This window comes from Nicotiana sylvestris, chromosome 10 (assembly GCF_000393655.2).
Source record: "Nicotiana sylvestris chromosome 10, ASM39365v2, whole genome shotgun sequence".
Lineage (NCBI taxonomy): Eukaryota > Viridiplantae > Streptophyta > Magnoliopsida > Solanales > Solanaceae > Nicotiana > Nicotiana sylvestris.
The window spans coordinates 4,728,848-4,742,272 of NC_091066.1; the positions used below are offsets into that span (position 1 = coordinate 4,728,848).

Here is a 13,425-nt window from a genome sequence, read left to right on the forward strand (position 1 = left end):
AACACCTATCTGCACCAAAACAAACATTTGTAGGAGATACTAGCTTCAGTGATACTTGTTCTTTCATGAGGAGTGCTGCTTCAATGAAAGAGTGGACAAAAACAAAAGCAGCACTGAGTGGGTCACTCAAGAAGAAGGCTAACGAGAAAAAGTAGTGGAGATTTCAGAATAGCTTCTTGTAAGATGTGACTGCTTCAAGTTACGTAGACGATGCATTAGGTGCGTAATTCTAATTTCAGGTCAGTTGTCCTATTCTTGAAGCTACAGTTTTCCATTTTAAGTTTATATATGGATGTTCTTTTGTCTGTAGCCTGAGTTGCATTGTAGTATGCTTATGGAAAGTTATAAAGAGAAGATGCCGTGTATTTCGAAAAGCAGAGATATCAAGATATTAGAGCGTTTGGTAAATGATTGTTCCTTTGGCACCAGTCTTATGAAGGCCGCATGCAAAAAGTCATTGCGGGTGCTAAACTGTGGCAGCTCTTATAATATGTCAAGCGAAGTACTAAATACCATAGCACTATGAGATTCCTTTGATTCTTGTCATATGCCTAAAACATAGAATATACAGATTTTGGTTGTTGATCTCAAACTTTTATTTGAGTAGAAAGAGCAGAAATTTTGAGAAGCTGTCAAATGACTTTGGATCGAAGAGACTGCAGAATTCTGTAATTGAATCTGTATAGCCATCTCGGGAAGGCAATTTTATTTTTTTTTCCCATTGGATGAATTTTCTTTTTTTGAGAAATGTTGGATGAATAATTCTTGAGCAACAAAATGTTTAAGACTTGAGAAAAGACTAGTAACAACTGAACCGTCTCACCTGAATGCCAAAACTGTTGAATTTGTGTAATCCCACTTTGTTTTTGGTTTTTTATTATTTAAATTTATAAAATTTGTGTAGTCACTTAATTATAACTTTAGTACATTCTCTCATGTGTGAGCCTGATCTTTTTTCATTTGCAAACACATGATTTTTTTATTTTTTTACTTTTGGATAAAGGGTGATTGTGAGACTCCAATTGATGGTTGTGACTTGTGAGTCTTGATATCAGGAGCTCTACGTAAAATATTCTTATTTGGGGTGTGAGGGTGACGAGGGAGGAATAGGTGTGCCTAAGTGATCCGTGGTTGGTTGTTTATTAGTTATTACTAGGATTGTTTTTTTATAAGTGAGGGATCGTGGTGAAATCATAGATCGCCTATGTGTTACCTAGAAACCGCCTATGTATTATTTATGATCGCCTAAGTGACCTTTGATTGATTGTTTATCAGCTGCACAATAAATTGCAACACAATAAATGGCACCGGACACAAAAATAGCATAAATTGCACCTAAAAAGCCACACTAAACACCAAATTAATAGAAACTACCTAACCTGATTAGCTTTAGGGGTTCTTAGTAAAGTAACTAAGGTTAATAAGCTTGGATTGAACTTGTAGTTGATTTGCTTAGCGGTTCTGCTACTATAATGTTATACTGAAATTGTTCAAATCTTATAAGATGGTGATAAGGAGTAGTTTATATGAGTGTCATGTATTTATGCGTTACAGGAACTTTACTCTTCAGTTTTTTTCCAGATTGAATGCAACAGTGGTCAAATGAGGAGGTCAAAAATATTGTGGCGTATATAAAGCCGAGCAGTTGATGAACTCTGGAGATCTGTATTTCAGCAATAAGGTTAGGCAGTTCACAATCAATATGTTTGCTTGTTGTCATTTAGATTCAAATGGAGGGCATTTTCATTTTCTGGTTCCACGATGTGTCCATGGATCAGGAATTTTCTTCTAATGCTGAGTAGACAGTAATAGTGGCCAAAAAAGCTAGAAGCTTTTGAGTTCTGTATTCAGGTAGTACTTTTTTGCAAAATTATATATTTTGTTATATGGAGTCTTAATTAAGTTTATGCATTGAACAGACAATTGTCTCCATTCCTACTGACTACTGTCTCCCATAGGAAGAAAAAAGAAAAGGAATTTTGCCGAAGGAAGAACAAAATCGAATGTTTTTGTTTGTTGAATTTCGATATCGTGAAGACCTTATGTGCTAATCTTTGCAAAATGACTCCTTAGTATGCAGCTTTATAGTACCATTGGCGCTCTGCTCTTATCTTATTCTTCTTTCGATGGTTTTAATGGACTTTGCCAGTCTTTCCAAGTATGATCGAAACAGTTTTCATTTTAAGACCTTTATCTTCTTAACCAATTGTTAGTACTGCCTTCTTTTTTTTCCAAAACCGCCCAGCTTGGTTTTTGGGTGGGAAATGCTATATATGCTTAAACATGATTACATAAGGAAGAGGACTGGTTGTGTATTAATACCCCATGTAGCACTGGTTCTTAGGATGTCAGAAGTTGATAAAATTCCTTCCTTTTATATTCATGAATTCAAGAAACTCATTAGCACGGTGACCGTGGTAAAACAAATTGAAATGGCCAATTGAATTCTTATTTACTTATCTAAATCTTGTTTTCCAACCAAACTTTTGTACTCGTTAATTCCAAACTACTCATTTAGAATGGTGACAATGGTAACAAATCGGAGTTGGAAGAAAGTATCATTATTTGTAACTTTGGACTTATAATTCAGGAATGCATGTGCTATAGGCAAGGAGTGTATATATGCAGAAATTTGCAGGTGACATTCTATTCTATCCAGATTCTGTAGAAGTTAGAACAAACTCTAGAAACGTGCTCGGGAGGTTCAGGCTCCAAAAACTGCTGTGGTTGATCAAGTGAAATCTCCAGGGAGAAATGTTGTTCTTGCTGTGATTGTTCTAAGAAGAGATCGAGAAGCCTGAAATTCATTACTTCAAAGATCATCCTATGTATTCTGTTTGCATTCTGTTTTAATGATACTTAGACGGTTTAAAGGCAACATGTGATTCATCCTGTAATCATCTACTGCAAAGATACATTGAGTTAAAAACTATTTGTTTGACAGTTTAGTTTTCAACCCTTCCTGAGCCGAGGGTCTATTGGAAACAACGTTCTCTACCTGCATTAGGTAGGGGTAAGGTTTGCGTAAAGACTACCCTTCCCATACCCTATCTGTTGGGATCATACTGGGTCTGTTGTTGTTGTTATTGTTCTTACCGTGTTTATATCTTTTGTTGTTGGTAAAGAGAATAACCATATTAATTAATGAACGTATATGCAGATTATTATACAAAAATAAGCTGCATTTCAGTAGCATGAGAAATTATCCAGGTTGGCTTACAAACTAGTTAAAATTGAATCATATCATTTTGAGATTATTATAACATTTGCTTAGAAATTTTTGCCATTCAATAATGCGAATTTTGTCCGAAAACTATAGATTTATAAACGAAAAAAAAAAATAGGAATAAAACCAAAGAATATACTCCTACATAAAATTGGAGGTTTGGAGCGAAGAGTTATGTTTTGCTACATTCATCTCATAATTTTATTAGAAAATAGGGGGTAAGAGGAGGGGAAAAGAGAATTATAAGGTGGAGAATCGAACTCTTACTAATAAGGTGAAAGTTAAGTAAGAAAGTTCACATAACGAACAAGCTGAAATTTACCATCTCACACTTAATTTATGGACATCTTTAAATAATTTGGATGACCATGAATAATTGTTTGATAAAAATTACATGCTTAAATTAAAGTTTAAATCACGTCAATTATCAATTCAATCACAATCTAACCTGCACGAGATTCAAGAAAGTACGTAATAATAATCTAAGGGAGAGGGATAAGAGCTAAAATTGTAGAATAAAATGTAGGATTATTTTATCCCACATTGATTGAACTTTTGATTTTGGTAACCGAATATTCTTTATACTATAATTATGGTATTATTTTTATATCACACTCATTGTGGGATAATAATTTGGAAATTACTAGTTTCGAAATAAACAATAAAATGACACATTAGCCCTTCTCCAATCTCCCAAAGTCTTTTAAGAAAGATAATGTTAAAATTAAAAATAAAATTTTAAATTCAAATTTATCTATTGTAAAATTGAATACATATTTTATATTACATCTGTATATCTCATTTTTAATTTAATAAATCAAACAACTATCAATAAAGATATATTCACATTATATTTTTATTTAATTTCTTATTATAATCCAAATATAATCTGTCCAAATGAAGGGACCCAATAAGAGACAACATTTTTCCAGAACAGTAAGGGAAAAAAATGAAAGGACTGCATTTGATAAAGAGAATTCACTAGATATTGTAGGGAACCATAATTGACCAACTAAGTGGGAATAATTAATTCTAATTATGTCAAATAATAAACAACTTTTTCTTAATTTTAAAAAGACAAATGATTATGAGTCTTAGGTGTCTAATACAGGCCAAAAAAAACAGGACTATGTTAGTGGAAATCATGTAAGAAACACAAAAATTGTGCTTAGTATAGTACTAATAATGGAGCAACTGTGTACAAAAGGGATCTGTAAAATCACATTTCTCATTCTATCCATCTTCTCTATAATCATTAATAAGTATTTGTACATATTCTCAAATTTCAGCTGACTCTTTTCTCTTTCTTCTCCACTGTTAGAAGCAATTCTTATTGGGTTAGTTTCTCTCCATTTCTTAACTTATATATTGATACTTGTATATATGCATATGGGTTCTTGTTGTTTTTGTGTTTTGTATGTGGGATTTGGTGCATTAAGCTTGGAGCTTTAATTTTTGACTTGGGTTGAAGAAAGAAATCAAGAATTCATTTTTATTGCTCTTTCTCATCTATTTCTTGAGCTATATGTAGTTCTTGTTGTTTTTGTGTTTTGTATGTGGGGTTTGGTGCATTAAGCTTGAAGCTCTAATTTTTTGACTTGGGTTGAAGAAAGAATCAAGAATTCATTTTTATTGCTTTTTCTCATCTATTTCTTGAGCTATCTGCATATACATGTATATATGTATGTGGGTTTTAATTGGTGTGTATAAGTTTTGTGTTTTTATGTGGATTTTGATGCATTAAGCTAGAAGCTTTAATTTTTGACTTGGGTTTCTTGATTTATCTATAAATACATGTATATATGTATATGGGTTTTTATGGGTGTGTGTTGGTTGTATGGTTTTTTTTTTTTTTTTTGGATTTTTGATGCATTAAGCTTGAAGCTTTGATTTTGACTTGGGTTGACCTATATGATTTCAGGTAGTGTAGAATTTTTTGGTTGATTCAGTTGAAAAAAGGAAGCTTTTTGGTGGGGCAGAATTGGTTGCTTTGCAGAGGAAGTTTGTGTTTCGAATTGCTGCTAAAGGTGCTTCCTTTTGTTGATTCTGAACCTTATTGCTATTTTCTTGATTTGTAACGGAGCTTAACTAAAATGTATATGGTGTTGCCTTATTTTGGAATAAAATTGACCTGAATAGAGTGGAATGGAAATAGAGGATTCATATAGCCGACTCCAACTAGTTTATGATTGAGATGTTGTTGAATAATTGATATTCTAGTTTCTGTTGCATATATTAGGAAGCATTTGGTGGTTTGAAAGTGAAATGTTAATGAGTGACAATTTTGTTGCACTTCTTTAAAGCTTGTCTATTTCTTTCTATTTTTAGTTTCGATAGCTCAGATATCTTCTAAGAAGCAGAATACACTTGAATTGACCATCTGGTTCTTTCAGCCAAATGCAGATCTTGAAGCAGCAGAAATTGTGATTTGCCGGGGTGTGCTTCAAACTCGAAGCTAATATTAGTGTGATGGGCTGTGAATGTTCTAAATTTGCCTTGTGTTGCTGGACAGGACAGAGTGGCCCCATTCACGAGGCTCAAAATCCTGGTATATATATCTTTTATTGTAAGCTTTTCTATAGAACTTTCCTCCTGCAGTGTTTAATGTACTTGTTACTTTTTTTATTCTGGTTTCATGCTTCAAATAGATGAAGAAAAAGATGAAGTTAGTGATTTGCCTGCATTCCGTGAGTTTACGTTTGAGCAGCTCAGGATAGCTACTTCTGCATTTGCTGTAGAGAATATAGTTTCGGAACATGGTGAAAAAGCTCCAAATGTTGTATATAAAGGAAAGCTGGAGAACCAGAGGCCGTTTGCCGTTAAACGCTTCAACAGATCTGCGTGGCCTGATTCTCGGCAGTTTTTAGTAAGTATTTGGCTGGCATTGTTCCAGTTCCGAAAATTATTAGTTCCTTCTTATATTATGTACCTGATGCATCAACAACAAAATGGAAACAGAGAAATGAATGCATGCCATAAGCTCTGGTTTTTTAGTGCTCACACTCTTTTGAATATGTTTGTAGCCTGTAGTTAACTTGTGTCTCATCTGCTGACAAATGCTTAACTTAGTTAAGCTATGGATTCGAACTTGATTTTCTCTCTTCATATGGGAAATTTCAGGAAGAAGCAAGGGCCGTCGGTCAACTCCGCAACAATAGGTTAGCAAATCTTCTTGGCTGTTGCTGCGAGGGTGATGAGAGGTTGCTAGTTGCAGACTTCATTCCCAATGAGACACTTGCAAAGCATCTTTTTCATTGTAAGTTCGTCCACACAGATACTTTTGTTTCCCTACCTCAGGACTGGTTTCACTCTGGTTGGGTTGGTGTTGGGGGGGGGGGGACTGGGAGTGAAACCAATTGTGTACTGATAATATGTTTTATTTATATAACTGTTGAATACTAGATTTGCTGAACTAATTTTATCTAAGGGATTTTTGGCTTAACTGATAACTTCAAGCGGGATGAGACTGCACCTAGATTTTCTTTTTCAATTCTAGCCAGACAAAAAGAGCAGATCCAACCTCTGACCTTGTTCTGAAATTTCCAAACAAAGCCTTCGGTTCATGCACTGTTCCATTTTAGAGAATGACTTCCTGTTTCCTTTTTATGGTTTTCCCTGTTAGTATCCATCTTAGAGAATGACTTCCCATTTGCACGCAAGGGTGTGATCTAGTGGTCAATGAATGGGAGGAGAACGTGAGGTCTCAGGTTCAAACCCCAGCGCATGCAAAAAATACTAGGTGAGCCTTAGCGGGCATAATTATTTAGTACCTGTGTTGGGAGGTAGCAGGTACCCAGTGGAATAGTCGAGATGCACACAAGCTGGGCCTGGACACCACCGTCAAAAAATAGAAGAAGAAGAAGAAGAAGAAGAATGACTTCCCATTTCTTTTGCTTTATAAAAGAGTTACTCTTTTTTTGTAAAATTTTGTTCTCAGGTATATTTGCTTAAATTCTGAAGTGAGATTGTGTTTGCTTACTAGCATGTCCATACATGGAGTCATTATACAGTCTAAAAGAATCATCCTTTTTCTTGTTTAACCGTAAATTCAACTGCTCACAGAGCAATTCACTGCCACTGCTAGTCTGCTACTGCTGTTGCTTTCTCTTTCCACTAGGATTAGTTTAAGAAGAGAGAGTGGGAAGCAATGACTATGATAATGAAGTCAAAGAAACAGATGAGGTTAATCAGTTTGGAAAAGTTAAACTTGGTACCTTTCCTTTTCTTTTCTGTATATATATTTTTCTTTTTCGCATGGTTAGTAACTGTGAAGAATTTGAAAGGTAGAACCTGACCATGAGCTTTTCCAAACTTCTCCTAGAGAGAACTTACGGGAAATGGAAAATGAGATTGGATGAGATGGGATACCTATTTGCTTTAATTGCTTTAAGGAAGATTGGAAAGTCATGAATTTCCTTCAAAAGATAACATATTCTTCGATAATGTTCGGTCGACTCATCTGTGAGAGTGTTAACTCAGGGGATACACAACCAATGAAGTGGGCAATGCGATTAAGGGTGGCCTTGTATGTTGCACAGGCTCTTGAATATTGTACAGGCAAAGGGCGTGCTCTTTATCATGATCTTAATGCTTATAGAATTTTGTTCGATGAAGTAAGTTGATAGTTACATCTTCATTTTTTTTATTGCTTATTTGTATTGTTAGATTTCACAATTCAAGTACTCAAATGCCTATTATGGTCTCCTCCGTATATTTCACAGGATGGTGATCCCCGACTCTCTTGTTTTGGTTTGATGAAAAACAGCCGAGATGGAAAAAGTTACAGCACGAACTTGGCATTTACTCCTCCTGAATATTTGAGAACAGGTAAGAGCTACTTTAATAAACAAACGCGGCCATCTTAGGTGATAGTGTTCTTTCACGTCTAATGATTCACACACTAATCAACCACAACCAACTGAGCTTCTTGATGTTCTTCTTTTGTAACACTTTAGTTGTCAACACTTTTCTATTTACAAGATTAAAGGGAATGTTTTCTATGAGTTACTTTCAGTTATTAAAAACAAAAGGATCCACTTTGACCATTACAGCATTCGTGTATAGGATTTTGTTGCAATCCATTCAGTGTGGAGGGCTCATTGAATTCATGATGTTAATTACATTTATCCTTTCTTGAATTATTGAGCGTGTTATAGTTCGTTCACTCAGTTATTTTGAACTTTTGTAGGAAGAATCACCCCGGAGAGTGTGATATTTAGCTTCGGGACACTTTTGCTTGACCTTCTCAGTGGAAAACACATCCCTCCTAGCCATGTATGGTTCTCCTGCTAAATTTATTTATTTATTTCTTATTTAAGTGACCCCTACAACCATATGGCTCACACTTTATCGTGACAAGAAAACATGACGATAAGTGTTCTACAAAATCTTGGCAAAATTGTTAAAATCGGACATCAACTTTAAAAAGGGCTGGGGTGCTTCCTCTCTTACTTAAGAAGTGTACTGAAAACGAAGATATTGTGATTTATATTTTCAAGAGTTTAGGTGAAATATATCAAATAATTATTCAGGATGAAAGATGGTTATCAAAATACAGGCATTCATGAATTAACACAATTCTTTCCGGTGCTCTTGTTCCTTCTAATATGTATCTGCTTATGTCAGGCACTGGATCTCATAAAAGACCGAAATCTTGAGATGCTAACTGATTCTTGCTTGGAAGGTCAATTTTCTACAGATGACGGAACTGAATTGGTACGGATTGCTTCAAGATGTCTACAATACGAGCCTCGTGAGCGGCCGAATCTCAAGTCATTAGTTGCTGCATTATATCCTCTTCAAAAAGAAGCTGAGGTTTGTGCCCAGGCATTATTCTTCCAGCAATATCTTTTCTCTAAATACTGCTATGATACAGTAGTTATCCAAAATTAGTGAAAGCAATAACTAAAATTTGGTGAGAAGCATCTAGGTTACATTTATTTTCCATAAACTTGATTTCACTTATCTACATCGGCTGATAGTAAGATGCCATAAATCATCTATTGCATAACAAAATTTAGCTGGATTGAAGTTTTAGTAAATTGTTTTCAGGTTCCGTCTCATGTATTGATGGGTATATCACGTGATGGCGAAACTATGTCTCTATCTCCACTTGGTGAAGCTTGTTTGAAAACTGACTTGACTGCCATCCATGAGATTTTAGACACGCTTGGGTACAAAGATGATGAGGGAGCAGCTACTGAGGTTTGTCTATCGATTATTATTCTTGGAACTGATGTTCTGGTCTTGTAAATGCATGTTTTCTGAATTTCTATAACTTGTTCCCATTCTATACAACTAAAGCTGTTTCTTAATATAGGGTACTTGAGCATGATAACATAAATTATTAATTCATAACCGAGTAGCTTTGGGGAGGACTAGAGTGTCAGGCTACGGTTTGGCCGAACCCAGTAACTTTGGTTCAAACTATATTTATCTTAAAAAATCCACGAAATACGTATAAATTATTAATTCAGAACCCAGTAACTTAAAAGGATTAGAATCCCGAACCCACATTTCAAGTCCTGGCTCTGCCATGCATGTGATTCGTGTGTTTCAACTTGTTGATCATTCATATTGTGATCATATCCAAGCTTATATGTTTTCGAAAGCGAAATATTAGCATCTCATGATAATCACCCTTTTTTTCTTGTTTGCAGCTTTCATTTCAGATGTGGACAGATCAGGTGCTGGAAACATTGAACTCAAAGAAAAAGGGTGATGCTGCTTTCAAGAACAAAGATTTTAGAGCTGCCATTGAATGCTATACGAAGGTTGAAAATCCGCCATAATGTTTATGCTACATTGTACCATCTAATGTGGATTATCTATTTTTGAACTTATATCTTTATTTAATTACTTTGGGTTGCTCTTGCAGTTTATTGATGTTGGAACCATGGTTTCACCAACTGTGTACGCTCATCGGAGTCTTTCTTATCTCATGAGTGATATGCCACAAGAAGCCCTCAACGATGCAGTACAAGCACAGGTAATATCTCCTGTTTGGCATATCGCATCGTATTTGCAAGCTGCTTCTCTTTTCACATTGGGGAGGGAAAACGAGGCACTAGTCGCACTTAGAGAGGCTGCAATACTCGAAGAAGAGAAGAACGCCGCTTCTTGAAATTGGCGAATGGAGCTTGTATGTATGATCATTACATTATAGATTGCTCCCTTATTTACTTGACACATAAATCACAAAAGTATCTTCTTCTTTTTGCGGCAGAAATCTAGAGATGTTGTCGATCTTTCATCTGCATCCATGCAACAACAACAACATACCCAGTATATTCCCACGAGTGGGGTAAGGGGAGGGTAGTGTGTACGACCCCTACCTAATGAAGGTAGAGAGGTCACCTACATGCATGCAATGGTTAGTAAATTGTGTCATAGTTATAGAGAATTCTTTTGCAATAATTCAATGCCATTGGTTCCTAAAGACACAAGATCTATGGAAAGGATGGAGAGAGACTAGCATGTTGTATTTTATGTACAGTGATATATGGTTCCTGAACTGTTTTTCTTTCTTCTCTTTTTTCTTTCCCTCTTGGGATAACTGGTTTCTACCTATAATTTCTCTCTTTATGGTTTATTGTGGGGTTAATTTTACATTTATTTATTTTAAGTATTTGCAATTGACACAACTTGCAGAATATTGTCTGTAATGTTGTATTCTTTTCTCAAGAATCTTGCAGTTTTAGTGCTTTGTGCCATGGTATTCTGCATTACTTGCAAAAGTCTGATTAAGAGATATAATAGCGTTTTTTTTTGGTTTTCCACCCGGTATCCGGTACCCGCATTGGAGCTTGATTATATTTGGATTCGCGCCGCGTAGGGCCCCATTCGGGGGAAGCGCTCCCTTCCAAGGATTTTTCCATACTCAGGGCTCGAACCCGAGACCTCTGGTTAAGGGAGAGCAGTCATATCCACTGCACCACATCCTTTGGTGGTAGATATAATAGCGTTAGTAGCAACAACAGGTAGCATAGAGGCGACAAAATTTTACTTAGTGGTTGTATAACTCTGTCATACCCCAGTTATTTTTTACTTAAGTTTGACTCCACGTACAGTCTTATAGTCTATTTGCCGAGCTTATGGGAAGCCAAAAGTATTAATTTCTTTTCAAAAAGTACTTATTTTAGAGAATTGAGGTGTTTGGCTAAGTTTATCAAGAAAAAATAAACGTTTCTGAGCAATAGCATAAACTATTTTTTAGAAGCTAAGTGCTTTTTCCCGACAAGCACTTTTGGAACCTTGGTTAAGCATAAATTGCTGCTTTGCTATTGGCAAAATTACTTTTCAAACTGATTAGCCAAACCCAAATTGATTTTATCCAAAATTACCTTTTTGAAAGGCACTTCTGATAGAAATTATTGTTTAAAATAAGCAGATTTCGAAAGCTTGACCAAAATGACTATTAGATGTTTAGCATGGACTTTTGAGTTACTTCTCTATTTATAAATAATAAGCAATATTTGTTTATGATAATGGATTAATAATAATAATAATAAGAAAATAATTATAATAGTAAGGAGCATTAATAATATAGGCTAAATTACATAAATAAAGAAAGAGAAATTTTCATAAAGCACTATCTTTTAGTAGTAATTAGCCATCTATAGATACCATTTGCTATATTGATTATAAATATCTTTTCTGTGGTTATAAGATGTATTTTATGTATTTAAGCTATTGTATTTATGAATACAGTAGCAAAAATATGAGTGAATCAGGGAAGTCAAGCTAATCAGTTGTTGTATTCGAGTGTATTCATGGGGTGAAACATGAGATTATAGCTGGACTGATTATTGTATTCGACCGTATTCGACTGTATTCACGACGTGAAATAGGGAATTACACTGTTTTTAAAACGAAAAGTGAATCAATTAACATAATAGACTCCTAATATAACTCAACAAACTCAATTATAACACACAAAATTTGTATTTTCAGTTATAAAAAAGATTCTCAACTGAAAAATACTCCCAAAACATAGCAATCTTCAGAGAAATTATATAATACATTTGAATACATAAATTATATTAATTAAAAAAATATGAATACATTCATGGCATAAAGCGAGACCGTGAATACAATGAAATACATAGAATACAGCGGGATACATTGAAATATAATGGAAAAAAAAAAGATAGTGGATACAATGAAATACGTGGAATACAACGAGATAAATTGAATTACAATGAAAAAAAAGACAATGAATACAATGAAATACATGAAAATACAACGTGATACATTGAAATATATTAACAGAAAATTCAAGTTGCTCAGCCCAAACTCTGTCGTCTTTGTTCAAAAACAAACCCTAATTTCCGACGAATCCGCCACCGTTCAAAAATAGAGATAATATTCTAAGATTCATGTCCTTCTCTTTACTAGTATTAAGATAAAAGAAAGAAAAAGAGAAAGTAGCTAGGGACCAACAGAGATGGACAAAAGCTGGGAACGAAGGCAAATATTTTAGTTCAAAATGTTGATTTGACTTGCGTGATAATAAACAAATGCAAACTGGTATATGGAAGACAAACAACGCTTTCCGGCCCGATTCATGAGTCTCCGCCGGTGGGAGCGATTTTCTGTTTGGTTCCGAGAAGAAAAGAAAATAGTGTGGGTGAGAGGAATTTTGAGATTGAGCATCGTATTTTCAGGGAATGGGGGAAAAGAATGGGATGTATCAAAGTAGAGAGAGAAAGAAAATAGTGTAACTGAATAGCGTATTTAGTGGCTTAGGGCTAGGAGGTAACCAAAATTAAATATTTTGCTATAAACCTTAAAAGGTATCTATAGAATATAAATTTTTTTAAATGGTATTTATTTAAATAAATAAGGTGTTAACCTTTGATATAGGAGGTAAAAATTCCATAAAGAAATTCAAAGGTTATGGTGGATTGATAAGTACCTTTTTATCTTTAACCAGATGTCTCGAATTCGAGCTTTGTCAATAAAATTACATTTAATGGAGATCATTTTATCCCCTAAAATGATATTTCTTGAGGTGAATCCGGATTAAACGAGTACTGAGCATCGGGTAAGAAACCAACAAAAATATACTTTGCTTGAATGGCTGATTATAAAAAGAAAGAATTAACCAAAATAGTTGCCTTGTATAACTGGGTATAATAAGAGGTCGTTTGGTAACTGGTTAGGAGAAAAGTTATCCATGTATTGGAGGCAACATAACT

General features: G+C 34.7%; 1 protein-coding gene across 2 annotated transcripts; it reads left to right on the forward strand.

The window, feature by feature from the left end:
- The first annotated feature begins 4,396 nt into the window (after nucleotides 1-4,396).
- LOC104237156 (serine/threonine-protein kinase BSK7-like) lies at nucleotides 4,397-10,817 on the forward strand. Of its 2 annotated transcripts, none has more exons than XM_009791247.2 (13): nucleotides 4,397-4,563; nucleotides 5,148-5,253; nucleotides 5,630-5,774; nucleotides 5,875-6,092; nucleotides 6,347-6,482; nucleotides 7,706-7,839; nucleotides 7,948-8,053; nucleotides 8,415-8,500; nucleotides 8,852-9,040; nucleotides 9,278-9,430; nucleotides 9,886-9,999; nucleotides 10,104-10,367; nucleotides 10,452-10,817. In XM_009791247.2, exons 3-12 carry the CDS (start codon nucleotides 5,696-5,698, stop codon nucleotides 10,347-10,349), a joined length of 1,461 nt encoding a protein of 486 aa, XP_009789549.1. In that variant the 5' UTR covers nucleotides 4,397-4,563; nucleotides 5,148-5,253; nucleotides 5,630-5,695; the 3' UTR covers nucleotides 10,350-10,367; nucleotides 10,452-10,817. The 2 variants fall into 2 exon arrangements, with proteins under 2 accessions (XP_009789549.1, XP_009789548.1); XM_009791246.2 differs by having other exon boundaries at nucleotides 4,462-4,563; nucleotides 5,620-5,774.
- The last annotated feature ends 2,608 nt before the right edge of the window (nucleotides 10,818-13,425 follow it).